This window comes from Miniopterus natalensis, chromosome 9 (assembly GCF_054644295.1).
Source record: "Miniopterus natalensis isolate mMinNat1 chromosome 9, mMinNat1.hap1, whole genome shotgun sequence".
NCBI classification, from domain to species: Eukaryota; Metazoa; Chordata; class Mammalia; order Chiroptera; family Miniopteridae; genus Miniopterus; species Miniopterus natalensis.
This window is the reverse complement of record NC_142089.1, coordinates 23,566,324-23,584,950: the sequence shown is the minus strand read 5'-3', so window position 1 is coordinate 23,584,950 and position 18,627 is coordinate 23,566,324. Positions and strand designations below refer to the sequence as shown.

The 18,627-nt window shown below is 50.6% G+C and overlaps 1 protein-coding gene across 9 annotated transcripts in view; it reads right to left on the bottom strand.

Moving 5' to 3' along the window:
- Nucleotides 1–10,733: 10,733 nt before the first annotated feature.
- The window catches only part of NFYC (nuclear transcription factor Y subunit gamma), a 63,233-nt gene continuing 55,339 nt past the window's right edge, over nt 10,734–18,627 (bottom strand). For 6 of the 9 annotated variants that reach the window (XM_087820343.1, XM_087820342.1, XM_016205186.2 and 3 more), the window contains 3 exons: nt 15,282–15,389; nt 12,883–12,942; nt 10,734–11,946 (listed from right to left, as the gene is read on the bottom strand). In XM_087820343.1, coding sequence (XP_087676469.1) covers nt 11,515–11,946; nt 12,883–12,942; nt 15,282–15,389 — 600 coding nt within the window. In that variant the 3' untranslated portion in view covers nt 10,734–11,514. The remainder of the gene's footprint in view (nt 11,947–12,882; nt 12,943–15,281; nt 15,390–18,627) is intronic. The other 3 variants (XM_087820346.1, XM_016205192.2, XM_087820348.1) reach the window with 1 other exon arrangement.

The following is an 18,627-nucleotide window of genomic DNA, read 5'->3' as shown; positions in this document are numbered from 1 at the left end:
GGGCGGCGCCTGACGGGGGGCCGGGGCCGGGGGACAGTCCGGGGCGGAGGCGCGCGCGGGGCGCTCAGAGGCACATGGCTCGGACCCGAGGCCAGCGGGGCGGCCCGGGCAGGGCGCGGGCGGCGGGGGCTAGGGTCCGGGCAGGGGTCTCGTCGGGGCCGGGGGCGGGCGCTCGGAGCCTGGGGGCCGCCGGAGCCCGCACTGACCGCCCGCTTCCCCGGCGACTGGGGCAGCTCTTTCCGACTCCAACTCTCTTATTACGCGCTCCATGCCGCTCGCCTTTCCACCTGCCCAGGCGCGCTGCTCACATGTCACCCTCCCCGCCCCGCCCCTCCCCCGCCCGCCCGCGCCCGCCCCGCGGCCGCCTTCCCAAATCGGGAGGGAGCGGGCGGGCGGAGGGAGGGGACGCGCGGCGACGGCGGCGGGCCCGGGGGCGCCGGCCGCCCACTCGGTGCCTGGACCCGGCCGCGTGGGTCGGCCGTGGGCGAGGGGCGTGCACGGCGGCCAGGGGCTGTGCGGGCCCGAGGGCCCCGCCGGAACGCCTCGCCCGCGGTAGCGGAAAGCGGGGCGTGGAGTGTGGAGTTGTGGCCACGGTCGGGGACGGGACACGCGTCCCGTGGAGTTTGGGTGGACGCAGAGGCGTCCGCTGTTTGCGCAGAGCGGGCGGCTGCGGGTCTGCCAGGTGGTGGAACGGAGTCGGGGGAGGGGTGGGCCGGGCGTGGTGGGCGCGAAGGTCGGGCCGTCAGGTGTGTCTCCTCTGTCGGGCAGAGTGTGCAGGCGCAGCCTGTGGCTTGGTGAGCAGCTCCTCCCTGCAAGGCCTGATGCCCACGCGCGGCCGAGCTGTCAGAGTGCGTGTAGCACGGTGGGCTTCAGGCGTGCCCGCCTCCCCCCACCCCACCCCGCCTCTGAACTTTCCTTCTTCATGATGGGGGACGAGCCCCGGGTGGGCCACCCAGCCCCAAAGCAGAGTCCCCTCTGATCCGGGTTCCGTCTGAAATGCTCCGTTGACTTGACCCCAGGTCTGGAAACCAGGTGCAGCACGTGGGTGCCAGCAGGGGAACTGTGAGCCAGCGCGCGGGCTGCACGATCCCCCCCGACGCCCACAGAATCCCACCCAGAAACGGGGGACTTCCCACCCCCGCTCCCCGTCCTGCTGGAAAGTTCTTGGCGCCCGGCCTCCTCCCCGGCTCGCACAGGGCGGCCCTCGCGCTCCCTCCGGCTCGCGCCCGGCCCGAGCGGTGACAGGTTTCCCTCGCCCCTGCCGGAAGCTCGGCCACGCCGGCCGCCGCTCCGCAGGCCCTGCCCCGGGGTGAAGCGCTTCCGCAGCCAACTCTTCCCGTCGCTCCAGAGGATCTCGGGGGACGGCACAGCCAGGCGGGAGGGGGGAGAGGGGGCGGGAAGGCGAGCTCGATTCTCAGCTGTCAGCAAAGGCAGCATTGATCTGCTGAGCGCCAGTGGGGGAGGGAGGCCGGCAGAGCTGCGGGCGCGCAGGGGGGGGCTTGAGGGGCCTAGGGTTCCCCAAGCTGGGCTTGGCAACCTGCGCACACCCCTTCACCCTTTCCCTCTGCATAGTAGGGTGAGCCTTCTGGGGTCTGACCTGAATCTCTCCTAACGCTTCTGGCTCCAGGTGCTCCCAGGGCCAGAGAAAGAGGCCTTCTGGCAGGTTGTGCCTCACCCTCATGGGTAACTGGGGACGGTGGCCCAGCTACGGATGCAGTGAACCCGCCGGGTTAACCCATCCTTTCCTTATGAGCTGAAGCTAGCACCCTCTGGATATGTGGCACCACTCCCCCAGATTCTGGGCCTCATCAATCAGGGTTCATGGGACTGAGGTCTGGGGACTTGAATGGTGGAAAGGAAAGCAGTTGCAAGGGATCTGGGGGTGTCTCGTGGGGTCTTTTGAAGCTCTTCTTCTATGCCAGAAATGGCACTTGAACCCAGGTTGCCCTTGTTGAACACCCAGAATATCTGAAATTGGGTCTGCTCTGGGAAATATGACCCTCAAGCTCAGCATCACCTCTGAACCCCACACCTCCCCTCCCATTTGGGGGACTGCAAAAGTCCCTTCCTCTCCTTGTGAAGAACCCTCACTGTGGGCAATTGGTCTCTCATCATCTTTACCAAATCCAGCTCCAAATCACCCTACCAAAGGCAGCAGGAGGAGGAAAGAGACTGTGGTGGCAGCTAGAGGGATAGAAGTTAGATCTCAGGAAGGACTTTTATGGGGCACAGAGGCCTGTTTCTCCTGCAGGTGTATGTGTAACGGAGGGTCAGGCCCACTCCTTTTTAAAGTGGAGACACATGGAACTCTTCCTAAGCAGTGAGGGGGTGGGGAAGATGGTTCTAGGAAGCTGTAAGCAAAGTATGGTGCATGTGTTTGTGTGTGTGCATGTGCGTGCGTGCGTGTGTGCGTGTGTGCGTGTGCGTGCGTGTGTGTGTGTGTGTGTGTGTGTGTGTGTGTGTGTGTGTGGAGAAGCAATGGAGAAAGTCTGGTTCTGAGAGGACAGGCAGCCACTTGTGGGGCTGCCTTCCTACCCCCACCCAGATTCCCAAGACATGACTGGGAGAATGGACTTTCCCTACCACAGCCTTTAGTGACAGACACTTTTCTGAGCATACAGCTGTCTCAGGCTTTCTCAGTCATCCTCTCTGCTGGAGGGAGAGGGGTAGGAGGGGGCGCTATAGTTTCCCACCTTCCTCTGTCCCTTTTTCCCACCTGTTCCTTTCACCCCACCCCAGCAGCTTTCTTCCCACTCCCAGCCCCAACTTCTCGAGGTAACACTGCCAAAATGTCCCTGCCTGGCCCAAACTCACTCACTGTCCCACCTGGGCAAGTCCCTTCCTGGGTCTGGGTTTCAGTTTCCCCATCTATACAACAAGAAGGGGGCAGGGCTCCAGGATCTCTTGTAATTCATCACTGTCACCATCATCCATCAATGGAGCAAGTATTGATTGAGGAGAAGGGTGGGGATGGAGAGAGCTCCCACTTGTAGGGCGCCGACTGTGTACCAGGCCCTGCCCCTCCTGGGACCTACAGCAGCCCTTTGCACACAAAAACACTGAGGCTGAGAGGTATGGGGACTCACCTAAGGATACACAGCCAGCAGGTGACCCTAGAACTGTCTATGTCTTGTCCTGTCCCCTGGCTGGCCTACCTACTGTGTATGGGGCCCTGTGATCAGTGCTATGGGCTGATGGCCCAATCCTTGTTCTCTAGGACTCACTCCTACCAGAGGTAGAGACTCCCAGGTCTGAGAGTGTTGAGATCTGCAAGTGGCTGGAACCAGGGGCCAGGTTTAAGCCTGTCACTGACTCCCAGTGTGACCTTAGGTCAACCAAGGGCTTTCTTGGAGTGGGAAGGAGTGGTTTAAGTCAGTGGTTTTCAGACTCTATTAGGAATCCTTTTTACAGACAGAATCATAGGTAACACCTCAACGTGTAAACAGCATTCAATCAGTTTCTCTGGTTAAACTGGGGTGAGCAGGGCAGGGTTCCACCCACTAGACTTCCTCTTCCTCCCACCCCACACCCTAGAACCCCCCTGGGTTTTCTTACAGCTCTTAGGGTTGCTAGAGGTCAGGCGAGGGAGACATCATGGGCAATGGCAGAGGGAGCCTTCCTGGGGATAGAGGCAGGGAGAGCTTGGAGGGGCACAGAGTACAACTAAAACTGCCTGCAGTTCCCATTGACGATGCTAAATGCTAAGCCTCATGCAGGGGGCTTTATCTGCATTTTCTATTTCACCATCCCAACAACTCTGTGAGGTAATACTGTTCACACCCCACTTTACAGGCAAGAAGGCTGAGGCTCAGTGAGGAGACCTGTCTAGCACAGCTCTTTACCCTGTGCTACGATGTGTGTGGCATGGGCAGGTGGGGTGTGGGGATGGGGAGGGTGTTATAGAGCACGGGGGGGGGGGGGGGGGGAGAAAGAGTGAGCTTGGCAAAGGGGACATAGCAGGTCTCGAATGCTAGGCTGAAGGGTCCAGTTTGACCTGATAGGAACCAGGGAGCTTGGCCAGGGCCTGAGCTTGGGCATGCGACCGAGGCTGGGGCTCTATAGGAGAGAGCTCAGTGGAGTGGAGGGGGAGGTACTGGCCCCCAGGGAGGTTGGCAGTGCCAGGGTCAGAAAAAGCACTTAACTACAAGTCATGGCTGGATTTCCTGGCTCTATCTTTGGACTAGCTGGTGAACTTGGACAAGTCATTCTACCTCTGCCCCATCTTCCCTGGCTGACAGGAGGACCGAAAGCAATAATGCATGGAAAAGTAATGATCATGCTGGGAGCTGTACGAATGTGAACCAGTGACCTTACTGTTCTTCCGGGATGTGTTCGGTGGAGAGGGGAGATGCAGTGAGAATTCCTGTCCTCCAGCTCTTCTCAGTCCGAGGAGGGGATTAGAGTGGAGGGTGTTCACGGAGTGATGGCATCACATGCATTATTTACCTCTAGGGCTCCACCCCCACCAAGAGCAGCAGGAGGAGGTATGAAAGATCAGGCCTGCTTCCTTTTCTCAATGAGGCCTGAAAGGACAAACGGATTAGGCCACCCAGCAGGTGAGAGGTCCTGGAAGGGAACCTGGAAGTTTCTTTCCCCCTAGATCTGGACTTGCCACTGAGCTCTCCCCAGCCTAGACTACGCAGGCCTGCTGGGCCAGTCAGGTCTGAGCCACAGGAAGTGGGGAGGAAGCGGTGTTGCTGAGCTCAACGAAAGTGAACCCCCATTGATCTTCAGGGCTGGAGGGTGGCCCACAAAGAGGAGACATTGAGGGAGAAGGGGGTGTGGAAACGAAGGTCAAAGCCATCTCTTCTTGTGCTGCTCCTCCTCTGCCTTCAGGGTTCTTCCTCTTTGATCCCAACTCCTGGAAGACCATGCAGAAAGGTAACAATACTGCAGTCCTGCTGGAAGGATTTTCTGAGTTGCTGAGAGTGCAATGGACCAAAGCTCCCCTGCTCCCCACTCCCCTGGTGGGAGGAACTTGGATGAGGACTCCAGGTGAGAGGATGTGAGTAGGAAGGGCTGCAGATTGAGTGGCAGGGAAGAAGTTTCAGAAAAGGGATAAGACTTGGTAAAGGAGATAGAGGTTCAGAGAAGAGAACTGGGGCTCAGTGACAGGGTCAGGATCAAACACTTATTGATCAAACACTTATTGAAGTCCCTTCTCCTTAATATAATAAATATATAAGATAAATGCTGGATAATTAAAAACAGCATCTCCACACTCAAACACAAGAATGAGAAACCTCTAAGGGCCAGGTATAAGAGGGATTCCAGTGGTGAGCCATACTTGAAGCTCTACTTCCGAAGAGGGATTCAACATTCCAGAGAAATGGGAAGTATATTTGCAAACCCCAACAGTGACATAGTAGGCTCCCTGCTTAGAGGGGGATCTGGGAAAGTGCTGTCTGCCATAAACAGGACTAAAATAGCTTTGCTTGGCTTTGTGTAGAAAGAGTACCCATGTGAATACGATACCTCAAGCCTGTCCACATGGGGTGTGGACTCAGGACTTGATATTCACACCATGAAAAAAATCCAAAGTCAATACAGTAATATAACAGCAAGCTTGAGGCTGGTGCACTTCCATAAGAAGATAAAGGAATAGCATTTATAATACCAGAACAGAAAGATATCAAACAGGGACATGTAGCAGACATGACAAAAACTAGACATTTTAGAAATGAAAACAAAAGTCACTGACATTAAACAAAAAAATCAGATGGGTTAATAGAGTAGATAGAGCTGAAGAGAGAATTAGTGAAATAGAAGCTAAACCAGAAGAAATCCTCCAGAACAAATCAAAGAACAAGAGATTAAACATATGAAAGAAAAGAGGCATAAAAGATTGAACGAAAAAGTCAAGCATACGTATTATTAGTTCCAGGAAAAGATACTGGAAAGAGTGACTAAGCTCCTTCCAGAAATAAGATGTGAATTTCAAGATTTCAAAGGCCCATAGACTGCCTAATAAGAGATCTTTAAAAACAAAACAAAAATACATCGGCACCTTGTAGCCAAAGTGTAGAACATCAAGGATAAAAAGGAAATTCTAAAAGCCATCAGAGAGAAAAGATAGCTTATCTACAAAGGTCCAATAATTGAAATGACAGTAAGCGTCTCATCAGCAACAACAGATGCCAAAAGACAATGGAATAGTATCTTCAGAATGCTGAGGACAAATAATTGTGGACCTAGAATTCCATACATTGCCAAACCATCATCTAAATACAAAGCAAAATAAAGACATTTTGACACATACAAGATCTTAGAAAGCTGCTGTCCCACAGGCCTTCACTGTGAAAGAGGCACAGTGGCTTGGGGGAGCGGCAGGGAGCTGGAGAGGTGATGGGGCTTAGTGAAGGGCCAGGGCTGCAGGGTGAGGCTAGGTTCTGTTTTGGACCTCTCCTCAGCACCAGCCAGCCAGAGGAGCCCAGCCCGGCCTGGCCCAGCTGGAGTTCAGCTGGAGTTCAGCCAGCCTTGCTGTACTCCTATCCCCTCTTCTTCGGCTGTGGTAGTGGCCCAGCACACAAGCTAGGGGGTAACGCTGCCAGCCTGGCTCAGGGGGTCTTGAGGCCACTCAAGTTGCTCATGTGACCAGGCACTTGACCTCAACTCTAGAGTCCTCTCCTCCTGGGAGGTCAGATGCCACCTTACAGAGGCCTATGGATAGCTGGAGAGGTAGGGCAAAGGCTAGGTCCCTACCCAGGAGTTGGGGGTGGGGGGTGAGGGTTCTCATTCTCTGTAGGAAAAAGAATCATAAACAGTGGAGACAAGACCAATGGGGCTGAGCAAGTGGGGACAGATTTCTTGCAGCATCTGGCTCTACTGAATCAGCTAGTACCCTTGGGTAATTTAACTTCTTTGAGCCTCAGTTTCTCACTTAGAAAATGGAGAGAATACCTACCTAATGAGGATGGGAAGATGAAATGAGATCATCCATTTAGGTACCAAGCTTTAGATATATTTTCCTTCACAGAAATTTCTTAAAAGAATCATCTCCATCTAATATCTCTCTAGCATTTTATCAGTGTTCACTAAAAATTTGTTAACAAAAAAAAAGTAACAGTGAGAGCACAGGTGGGACATATGCGGCGTTGAAGGCTGTCTGTGAGGAAGGGTTCATGTTCATTTATTTACTCTTCAGTTACTGTTATTCTTTTGGTGCCAGGCCCTATGCTATGCTGGGCTCAGGAGGCGCAGAGATGACCTTCAGCTGGAGGAGAGCCATAGGTCAGGAAGACAACCCAAACCAGAAAATACTAACAGAGTGACAGGGGTCTCTTCAGGGCCTAACTTGTCTTGTGCTTGTGTCCATCTCTCCCACCTCTACCTCCAACCCAACATAAGCTCCATGGCAGCATAAACCTCCCCTGGCTTGTTTCCATCTGTCTGACAATGTCCAAAACAATGTCTGACACACAGAAAGTGCCAAAGAAATATTTGCTGAATGACTGTGTATTTGAGCACTAATAATAGAGACTGTAGAAGTTGCTAGGGGAGCATCGAAGAGGTCTTTGCTAACTCTGCTCCAGGAATTAGAGGTTTCTCAGCAAGGGCCATTAAATCGTGCCTTGATGGATGTATAGGAGATCAATAAGTGGAAAAGGACATTCCAGGCATTGGGGCCAGTACATTCTGAAAACATGGGAGTAAGTTCAGGGGCCAGCGGGTAATTGAGTGTGGCAGAAGCATACAGGTGCAGGAGAGGAGAGTGGAAAGTCACAAAGCTGAGGACAAAGGGCCTTGAATGAACTTAGAACTCAGAAAGTCCTTATTAAAATCTAACCACCTACCCTGATGTAATATTCTGGAGAGGGTAGTGTTTCCAGCCCTCACTGTTGCCCTAGGAAGGCCCCTCCCTTCAAAAGTTAAGGGTCTTATCAGGAGGGGCCAAGGAGCTAGTACCCATTGCGAAAAGGGGCAGTCATACCCCATAGTTCCTAGAATGGTCTCAAGTTGGATGAGTGTGAGATATGGCATCTCTCAGAAACTTGGGTGAGTGCTACATGCTGCCCCCTTGTGGCCTCAGTAGAATGAGCAGCAAGGAAGCCAGCCAGGTGGTCGGTTGGTAATCCCAGGGGCCTCCAGTCTCCGGCATCAGCCCCCAAGAAAGTTATCCCAACCACCAGCTGTCCACAGACCAGATCCAATTGCTTCCTTTATCCCACGTATACTCAGTGCGTTTAGGGATGCTGAGAAAAAGGAGTCAATTCACATTTAGTAAAGCTTGTCTCTCTCTCTCTCTCTCTCTCTCTCTCTCGCTCTCGCTCTCTCTCTCTCACACACACACACAAAATCTTGGGCCAGAAAGCAGCTGTGTATGCACAGGGGATCAGGAAACCTATGTTTTGGTTTCAGCTCCACCCCTATTCATGGAGTGACCTTGGAAAAGTCACTGCACTGCGATAGGCCTCCCAAGTCTCTATCTGCAACACAGGGATCAGGATCCCTCTTCCTGTCTCCCCTGCAGGGTCACTGTGAAGATCATCCGGAGGACAAATGCTGCAAGTGCTAGGAAAATTGTTTAAAGAGTGCTCCGGATGTAAGGGGATCGTGCTGGGTATTAGATAGGGGCTGTCTTGGGCTGCACTGAAGTGTTTGTTTACACCCAGATGGGCCCTGCTGGCGGGGAAAATTTAAAGGGAACGTGCTCAGCAAGGAAGCTGCTTGCCAATCACAACTGATCGAACAACCCCAAGTAAGAATGGAAGTCTATGATGGGGACCCATTGACTGGCCTGCATTTCCAATTATGCTTGGGTTTTCAGGAATGAGTCAAAGAGCAGGAAGGTGGGACAGTTCAGTGGCTTCAACATGGTGGGCCAGCCAGAAAATGAACAGCTGAGCTGCTTTCTGCCTTTTCTCTGAGGCCAGGACCCCCTGTGTGTACTTGACTTTACTCTCCCTCTGGCACTCTCTCCATTCATGGTTGCTATCAGTGAATACTTGCATATGTTTGGGTACAGCATGGTGGGAAAGGGGTGACCCCTTGAGAGAAAAGTCAAGCTAGAGGAAGAGTAGGGGCACTGAACTTGGGAGTCAGATGTCTGTAGGGCTGCCCAAGACTTACGTATGGGGGAAAGACTGACTTCTCATGGTGACAGTATCTGCTTCACCTACCCTGATGACCCTGGAGAGGTATCATGTATCTCAAACCTTAAAACTATAAAATCTTTGCTTTTGCAAAAGAATGTTGTTCTTCCTTTTATGGTGTAAATCTTACCTGGTTCTGGCCCTTTTTTGCTTTGGTGGCCCAGAAGCCCAGGATGAAGTGTGAAGCCTAATTCTAACAATGATGTAGGTCTTTACAGCCAGAATATTTCCTGTTTTCTATGATTTTGATTTCCTACTCAATTACATTCTCCCTAATCAGAATGTCATATTTTATTTCATTGTGTATGTCTTGAATGCAAGCCATCCGAGTTTGTGTGTGTGTGTGTAATAAGGTGAAGTACTCTTTGGTAAGTGACTGAAAATAAAACATGTCCAGGTTGATAGCAAGGGATAGTTGGTAAGGGAGTTATAAGGGCATCAAGATCAAATCTGAAATAATCTTATATATATATATATATTTTAATATATCTTTATTGATTTCAGAGAGAGGACAAGAGGGAGAGAGAGAGAGAAACATCAATGATGAGAGAGTCATTGATCGAGCCCACAATCCGGGCATGTGCCCTGACCAGGAATCAAACCCCGATCGCCTGGATCCTAGGTCGACGCTCAACCGCTGAGCACGCCCGGCCGGGCTGAAATAATCTAATATTAAAGACTCTTCCCCATCCCCACCTCACACCTTGACAGTCCCAGAGAATGGAGTTGCCCAAGGTTTTACGACATACTAGTGTCAGAGAAGAAATTAATACCTACTTTTCCTGGCATCCAGTTCTCTGATCTTCCCAGACAATGGGCCTCATTCTAGCTGAAAGAATGGCATGGTGAAGGGAAGGAAGAGAGCTCACCATTGGCCACTATGGTCAATGAAGTAGAACGCTTTTTATTCCTGTTTCAATTAAAAGAATACAGGCCCTGGCTGTAGACCTCTTGAGACCTGCTGGTTGACAAGGGGCTTGGGCTGCCCTCTATAGCAGGTGCTATTGGGTATGGCGACAGCAGGCAACTCAAAGTGCCAACCTGTGCCAAGGCAGGAGAGGAAAGATTTACCCAGCTCGTAGTTTGAAGGATGGAGCTTTCTCCTTGACATATGCTCTCTCTTGACCCTCAACCAAACAGGACACAACTGAATCTAGCTCATGGTGGTAGCCCAGGAAGGTGGGGAGGGACCTGAAGAGCAAATAGGTCCTGCTGAAGTTCATTTTTATTTTACTTTATTTTTTAATTTATGTTTAAATGTCTTTATTGGCTTCAGAGAGAGAGGAAGAGAGAGGGGGAGAGAGAGAAAGAAACATCAGTGATGAGAGATTCACTGATTGGCTGCCTCCTGCAAGCCCCCTACTGGGAATCGAACCCACAATCCGGGCATGTGCCCTGACTGGGAATCGAACCACAATCTCCTGGGTCATAAGTCAATGCTCAAGTACTAAGCTGTGTCAGTTGGGCTGAAGTTCATTTTTAAAATCAATTGAAGACCTCAGTTTGAATCAGATATGTAATGTAAGTTTCCCTTAGCTTTTTTTCAAAAGGGTGCCCCTCATTCAGACACCCAACCTGAGGGTAAACAAACCTTCCTAAGACAAGTGGCTCCATGAATGCTTCCAGATACAGAACTCAGACTTTGAATTGTCTAAAATGAGTTTATTGCATGTCATGCAGTTTGAAGTCCATGCAGCAAGAGATTAGCACAATTTTTTAATGCATTTTAAAAATAAAATAAAAATGTGTGTATGGGAGGTAAATGCACAAAGTTCTAGTCTCCTAGGGTCCCTGGGAGAGTAGGGTTTGGGAATGAAACCATCCACTCTCCATGGTGAATGAGTTCATCTCTTAAATGCAAGGAATGTTTCCATGGCCTCTGGATGCAAATACAGAGCTCTGGGAAAGAGCAGGGACAAGGAGAGAAGACCACTAATGAAAAAGAAGCTACACACATTCACCTAGTTTAATCTGAGGACAGAAAAAGGTGGAAAATCCTGGGGGCAGCAGCTGTTCCAAGAGTCAGGAGATAACATACACCTATTAGGAGATTTGCTCCTAAAAAGGAGTGGAGGTAAAACCCAAAAAAAAACCCCAAAAGAAGTATTTCTTCAACCACACTCTTCAAGAAAATGCCATAAATATGTATTTAATATTTTCATTTCATAGCACTGGACACATAGCTCAACATACTGAAATATTGATTCCTTGGAGAAAAAAATGGAAAAAAGGAAATAAAAAATATTGCATCTTTCTGTTGGAGAATCTCGGCCCCCAGGTGTGGGGCGAAGCGCACCAGTGTCCTAGCCTGCAGGAGGCGCTGAGGTCGGCGGGGTCCTCTGGGGAAGGACGCTGTGCCCACTGCCTGGGGCTGTATGGCAAAAATTGTGTTGGGTGTCCTTGGCCTTGCCAGCTCAGGCCCTCAGTCTCCGGTCACCTGGGGGGCCTGCCCGTCGGAGGGCTGGTTAGCTGACTGGATGAACATGGGCTGGGCGAGGTCCTGGCCGGCAGGCATGGTGACTTGCTGGATCTGGTAGAGCTGCTGCGAGGGGTGGAGAGGAGAGAGTGAGGTCACCCCTGGGAGAGGGGCATGCAGCTCCCTATGGGCCTCGAGTTGGTTGGGGGCCCCAGATACTTCAACCACCACCCACTGCAAGGCGTCAGAGGGAGGAGGGGATGTGGAGCTCTGCTGGGGTTGGGAGCAGCAGACACAGGAGGCACCAGCACGGTGTGAGGGTGTGTGTGTAGTGGGCGGGGAAGAGGTGCAGGGAGTTGCATTTCCTGTGGCTTTCACTTCTCTGGGCTCTGCCTCTCCCGTTAGCTCAGAGCCTCGAGCTTGCTGCACGCTGTTCCTCTGTGACAAACACAAGCAATTCGAACCACTGTACTAGCAGCTTGGAAGTCAGCATTTCCCCAACTCTCAGTAATCCTCACTGGCAGGGGCAGTAGGATTACCCCCTCTCGTCCTTTCCTTAGAATATCTGGCTAAGCTGAACCTGCACTTTCTACACAGGGCCCTGCTGAGGAGGGCGCTTGGAATTAAACACTTCCTACAGCCAAGACCCATGAGGGGTGAAGCAGATGCTCACATAGCCACTTTGGAAGGTTAAGGCCAACTGGATATTTGGTTTCTCAGGTGTCCCCAAAAGAAACCAAAAGCCAAGACCCCTGCCACAGGAGCCCTGGTATGGAAGCCTAGCACCTGGTGCTGGCAGGAGCCAGAGGTGGGTGATGCAGCTCCTCTCCCTCTGGGCAGCAGAGAACACAATCTTGGGCATTTCATCCTGTCATGTCCTCAGGGGTATCTGGGACCATAGTCATAGTATGAGGGGAAAGGTCGAGGGAAAAGTAAGATTCTTTCCTCGCACGGGTTTAGAATTACTGAATTCCAGGCACTGAGAGAGGTTGAGAGGTCACATGTTCTCTGCATTTCAAATAATCCACACCATTAAAAGGCAGCAGAGAAAAACCAGTCCTAGAGAGGGAAAGAGGAGACCTGTGTTCCAGTCCTGGTTCTGCAATGAACAGCTGGTGAGCATGGACAAGGCATTTCCCATTTCTAGGGCTGTTTACTCATCTGCAAAATGGGGATTTGAGCTATATAATGTCTACAAATCTAAAGGACAGGTACCCTGTTTTAAAGACTGTACTTGTTTTAACAATTTCTGTCCACTCATTGTTAACAGAAAATGGGACAGCTGCCCTAACCATCCAAACCCACAGATGTCATCCACTAACCCCCACCCCCCAACTCCTTGCCCTCTGCCCCTGCCCAGGCTGGGTGTCCTACCTGTCCATCTGTGAACTGGCTGAACTGCTGTTGTCCTTGCTGGACCTCTGTCTGTGTGATCTGCAGGAATCAAGATGGCAGAGTAGGCAGGTCAGCTGCAGGGTCTGGTCCACCAGCCCACCACCCAGGAGAGGGTCATGAAGATCAAATGAGATGATGCACATAAAGTGCCCAGAATAAGGCCTGGCATAGAACAGGTGCTTGACAAGTAGCAGAAAAACAAGGGTCTCTCCCCTCCCCTAGCCCTAAAGGCTACTCAGAGTTGGCATCACATAGAGGACCCCAGAACACACATTAATGGCCACCTACTACCCTCTCCCCCAGGTCTTTCTGGGGCCTGAGGCTCAGCACCTAGGTGCTGACATGAGAGGTCATAACATTTTTAAGTTTTAGGCAGAAACCCTAGGAGTATTTCAGCCAGTGAAGGCAATCTGCAAAACACTGGGCAAAGTAGTGAGTGGTCCCGTTCATTCTTGGAAGGTGGGCTCCAAACCAAACCCATATCACCCAGATTATCTGACTGGAATATGAAACACCCTGGCGAGCAGGTGGCCTTGGCCCTAGCAGCCCTTGTGGCAAACCTATGAAGTACTTTTTCCGACAGTGGCCACGTGTAGCCCTCTGGGCCAAGGACGGGGGTGGGGGTGGGAGGGTGGAAGGAAGCAAGAAAACATTTATCACGTGCACTTAAAATCTTAGGTGTGGATTTTAAAAGAAATTTACTGACATGTAAATGTGCATCATACAATGGCAGCTGCTGGAAACAGCTTGACAGACTAGAAAGAAGAATGCGAACTTGTGTGCATGTGTATCTATGGAACATCTGACTAGTCATGTCTTCTGTGCACCATCTCCTGGAATCATTACAGCCAACCTGCAAGGTAAGGACCGTCCTCTCAAGTGTCCTCACAATGGCCCAAAACAGCCCATCAGGTCTAGGAAACAGGTGTGAAAGGGCTTCACAAAGCTTTCTTACTATTGCTCCTTGTTTTGGGTCTTTCTCCTCCTACCAGTCTATAAACTGCTTGAGAGCAGAAGTTAGTTTTGTCTTTACAAGTATTCAAGAAATGTCTGCAGAATAAATGAATGACCCTGAGACAAATGGGGAATATTCCTCATAGATGAGGTTAACTGTGCCATGGCCAGCAGGACTGCCCTTCACATCAGCTGAAAAGAAAGTTTCATTTATCTTTAAATTTCACTTACATACTATTTATTCAGCATTCATTCAACAAACATTTACTGAGCACCTACCTACCTACCCTATGCCAGCTGTCACAATTACAATCTGTTGTTACATAGGCTTTGACTACTCTCAGGTGCTCTCCCTTTGTTTCTTCCCCTCCTCTCTGTACACCCAACTCTCCCCGCTTTCTGGCTTTAGTTTCTGGTTCCAAAGCTGACGTCTGGGGAACCCAAAACTCTTCCTTCTCATTTCCTCCCACCCCCAGGCCATAAAAAGTTTTGGGGATCCCAGGTTAGAGTCTTAAAAAAGTTTTTTTTGTAAAGGAAGAGGGGGAAGTACCCAAAGGTGTGATCAGTCTTGAGCTGTGATTCCATGTGAATGAGCCCCAAGGAAATTAGGGAAAAGCCCAAGTCCTTATGTGAGGCGTGAATGATCCCAGAGACGGCATGGAACTCAGAAGCCTTACTTTTGGCTCATTCCTCATCTTTTCCCAAATGAAATCTTCGGAGACCTGCTCTACAAACTCAGCTCTGTTACCACTGTCAATAGATACATCACCAGAAATGCAACTGGGCCAGACAGATCCAGCTCTTAAACGATCGCTGCTTTTTTTGGGTCTGAGGCAAAAGAATCCATTAACAATGCCTCCCCTTGATCAGCACCCTCACCCCTGCAAATGATGCCCACATCCCCCAACCCCCAAGGCCAGAGAGGCCCCTCAGTACCTGTGGCTCACAGCCTTCAATATCCTAGGGCATGAGAGGAGATGAGGGGGGCAACCTCTGGTTAAGGATGCTTGAGAAGGTGGGGCTAAAGTCTAAGCAAGCCTTCCAAAGGGCACAGGAGGGGCCAGAACACAATCGCTCATCAGTTTTAAAGCGGGAAACAGCTTGATGAGGAGGCAGTCTGTCAGAACACTTCTTCTGGTCAGACCTACGCACAGGTACATCAGGCTTTCATCAGGGATCCTTGAGACTTCCCTGCCTTGCACTTCCTTGTTCCTCCAGGCCAAGATGGTAAGAGATACACTTTGAATACAATCCTCCATAAAACCCCACCTGTCCCTGGGGTGCAGAATAGATATGCAGGTGTGGAGGTGGTTCTTGCTGAAGAATAAAGTGGAAAGGAGAGTTGTGTGCTGAGCACTCCTTTCCAGCCAGAAGCCAGCTCCTGCTAGTCCCCAACTCAAGCCCCGCATCTCTGGGGCACATACCTGTTGAGCATTGGTGGCAAGCGTCTGGATCTGTCCCTGCACAACTTGGGTGCCTGATACAGGCTGGGCTAAGCGAATATACTGCAGCTGGCCGGTGTTCAGCTGCACCTAGGGCCGGATAGAGACAAACAGACCACAGGAGATTGAGTGCAACCTTAAACAGACAAACTTTTCATGTGTCCTACTCCACTGAGCCCTCCCTGGCTCCCAAAGAAGCCTACCCTGAAAAGTTCCTTTTTAATAGAAGTCAAAACAGCAAAACCATAGCATCCCCATCCTGCAAGTCACACAACACAAAAGAGGATAGTTCCCTGAGTGGACTTTGAAAAACTTCCCTGAGGATCTTGTCACATATGTGAGAACAGCATGGCTGCACCCTCAACATTTGCTGGCTCTTAGCTGTTTGCTCAGTTTATCTTAGGATTTTATCCTGAAGGCTGTCTAACATTATCAGAATGTTTGTACTGTAAGTGTGGGCCTTCCTCCCCTCCATCTCCACACTACTCCACTCCAGTTCCCAGAATGGCTGATCTAATACTAAGAAAAGCTCCAGTGTCTGCCAGGAGCACAAACCAGATGGCCATCACTCCGCACCATAGCCCTAGAACTGCCCAACTCCATGGTGCACATCTTGGAAGAAAAAGCTGGCCTGCTTTACTATCTCTGTCCCCACGAGCCAGGACCAATGGGGGTCTGAGGGACTTTTAGGATCCTTGGTGTTCAGCACTAGCTTCTGGCCAAACACCTCCCAAGGGGAAGCTGAATCAATAAACCTTTCACAGAAAACCCCATCATGGGAAACCAAATCTACAAAAATGCCCTTAGAGTCCCTCATGCTTAAGATTAAGTCTCAGATAATACAATAATACCACATGCTGCATTTAATTGTGTGCTAAAAGCCTTAACTCAGGCTCTTAACGCTCCAGCGTACCATGAAAGTTTTAGTGCTTTGAGTGTGTGGATGAAGGAAGGACCAAGGTGGTTATAATGCAACGGAAACTGTGGCTCAGCAGACAAGAGAGTCAGCAGAGAAAGGCTGCAGACATTCACACTTGGGATTTGGGGGATGAGAGAGGTTCCAGGAGACCAGCAAATCTGGTTTCTCTCTATCTGGGGGCCCAGACATGACCCTCCCTGTCTGCCCAGCCTGCCTTTGCTGTAAGGGTGAGCTTCTTGAGGCTAACAGATCTCTCTATCCTGAAGCAAACAATCCCCTTGCCTTCAAGAGCTAAGGTCACTGAAGGGAATTTTACTTCCACAAGGAAAATGCTAATAGGAGGAAGCGGCACTCCTGTGAGCAGTATTAAATCAAACTGCTTCTCTGAAACTGCCAGCCTCTAAGAGGATTGGAATCACCAAGAAAGATTAATCCTGAAGTTTTGGTAGAACATTCCAGAATTGTCTACTTAAGGCAAGGAGGGCCAAAAATCTAAACCTGTAAGAATCCGGTTCAAAGGGGACAGGACACGGTATTGTGACCTGCAGTCATTTACTTCCTGAGAATCTGCCGAGAGGAGCTGCTGGGAATCTGTGATGCCAAGTAAGCCTCCCCTCCCCCTTCAATCCCATGATGTGGCCTACAGGCAACACTATTAAGCTGATTCTGGGGAAGAAGGTAGCTAGGTGGAGGCTCAGGAGGCCTCATCTGCTGAGACTGACAGTGTCTGGTCCCAGGAGTCACCAGAACTCTGGCCAAGCCACATGGGAGGAAAGACAAAAGCCTTGTCCCAGGAGTGGGGGAAGGTATAGTGACAGCCATAGGGATTTTCCATTTCCTAGCTGGGAAGGGCTCTTTGCAGAAACTCAAATGTGATTGGAAAGCTGTGAGCCAAATAGTTCCAAGCAGTTCTTAGAAGAAGCAAGAAGCTCTTTTTTTAGGCTTAGATTTAGATATTTGGTGACATCCCTCAGTCCTCTACCCCAAGGATAGGTCTAGGGATCCTCACAGCTTTTTTACATTATTTACAGAGCAAGTAAGTCTACCCCCTGGGCTTTCAAAAGAGAAGCAAAGTTTCCCTCCTGAAGGTCATCACTACTGCAAGCGCACTGATGAGTTTAGAAATGCAGACTCCTATCTGAGGACCATGAAGGCGAGGCCCTGAACTCTACAACAAATCTGTGCTAAAGCTCTGTGCCCCAGAGGGTTAAAAACACTGGAGTTACAGTTACTGCAAAGTGGGGGCTCTTCTCTGGCTTAAATGAACTTGTTTTGGTGCCTCTACATGAACGAAAACCATTCAAGAGAGAAGTCTTGAGGGTGATGGCTGAAAAAGTGAGGTGAGGCACCTGGAACTGATGGTGTGTGTGTGAGAGGGGGAGGGGAGGGGAGGGGAGGGGAGGGGAGGGGAGGGGAGGGGAGGGGAGGGGAGGGGAGGGGAGGGGAGGGGAGGGGAGGGGAGGGGAGGGGAGGGGAGGGGAGGGGAGGGGAGGGGAGGGGAGGGGAGGGGAGGGGAGGGGAGGGGAGGGGCACAGACACAGAAACACACAATCACTCACTCCAATTTCCTAAGCTTTCCCCGTTAACTTAGTAAGAACAGTTCCATAAACAGAGTTCAGGATACTTTTTCAGCTTTTTTCAGAGAGAAAATAGTTACTCAAGTCCAAGTGAATTTCTAGATCTGCCTACATTTCACTTACAATAGGAAGTGCAAGGGACAGGAAACAGAAGGACTGCTCCATGTCACTCACTTTCTACATTTTTTGGTGGCAAAATGACCAATGTATAAATGGCAAGTGTTAAGACAAGAACATTTTTAACAAAAGAACAAGTACAAGTAAAAAAGCCAACAAATCTAAGAAATGAAATCCCTCAAGGCACACAGGAAGCAGCAGTCCACAGTGAAGGAATGGATAAGTTAAATTAAAGCCAAAAATACACTTTGCTGCAGGCTCCACTGGGAACTGACTCATGAATATGCAACAAGTGTATTTATGGCCTTCTCTATACCCCTCCCTCTTATTCTCTGCTAATCCAAAGACAGGACTGCCTCACAGGGCCTTTGGGCCTTGGCGCGGAATAGTGGTTACAATGATTTCTCTGGTAGGTGGAATGAAGGGAAATTAAGAGGAGCTGCCCCATAGTGGTGAACTTGAACTTGGGTTAAAGGAAAGCAGTGAGCACACAATGAAGCAAGTTGTGGTAACAGGAAATATAGGTTTTAAAAAAATGTATGTATGGACCTGACCCGTGTGGTTCAGTGGTTAAAGCATCGGCCCATGCACCGAAGGGTGGCGGGTGGTGCAACCGTCAAGGGCACGTGTCTGGGTTGCAAGTTTGATCCCCAGCCCCAGCTGAAGCATGTATGGGAGGCAACCAATCAATGTGTCTCTCTGACATCCATGTTTT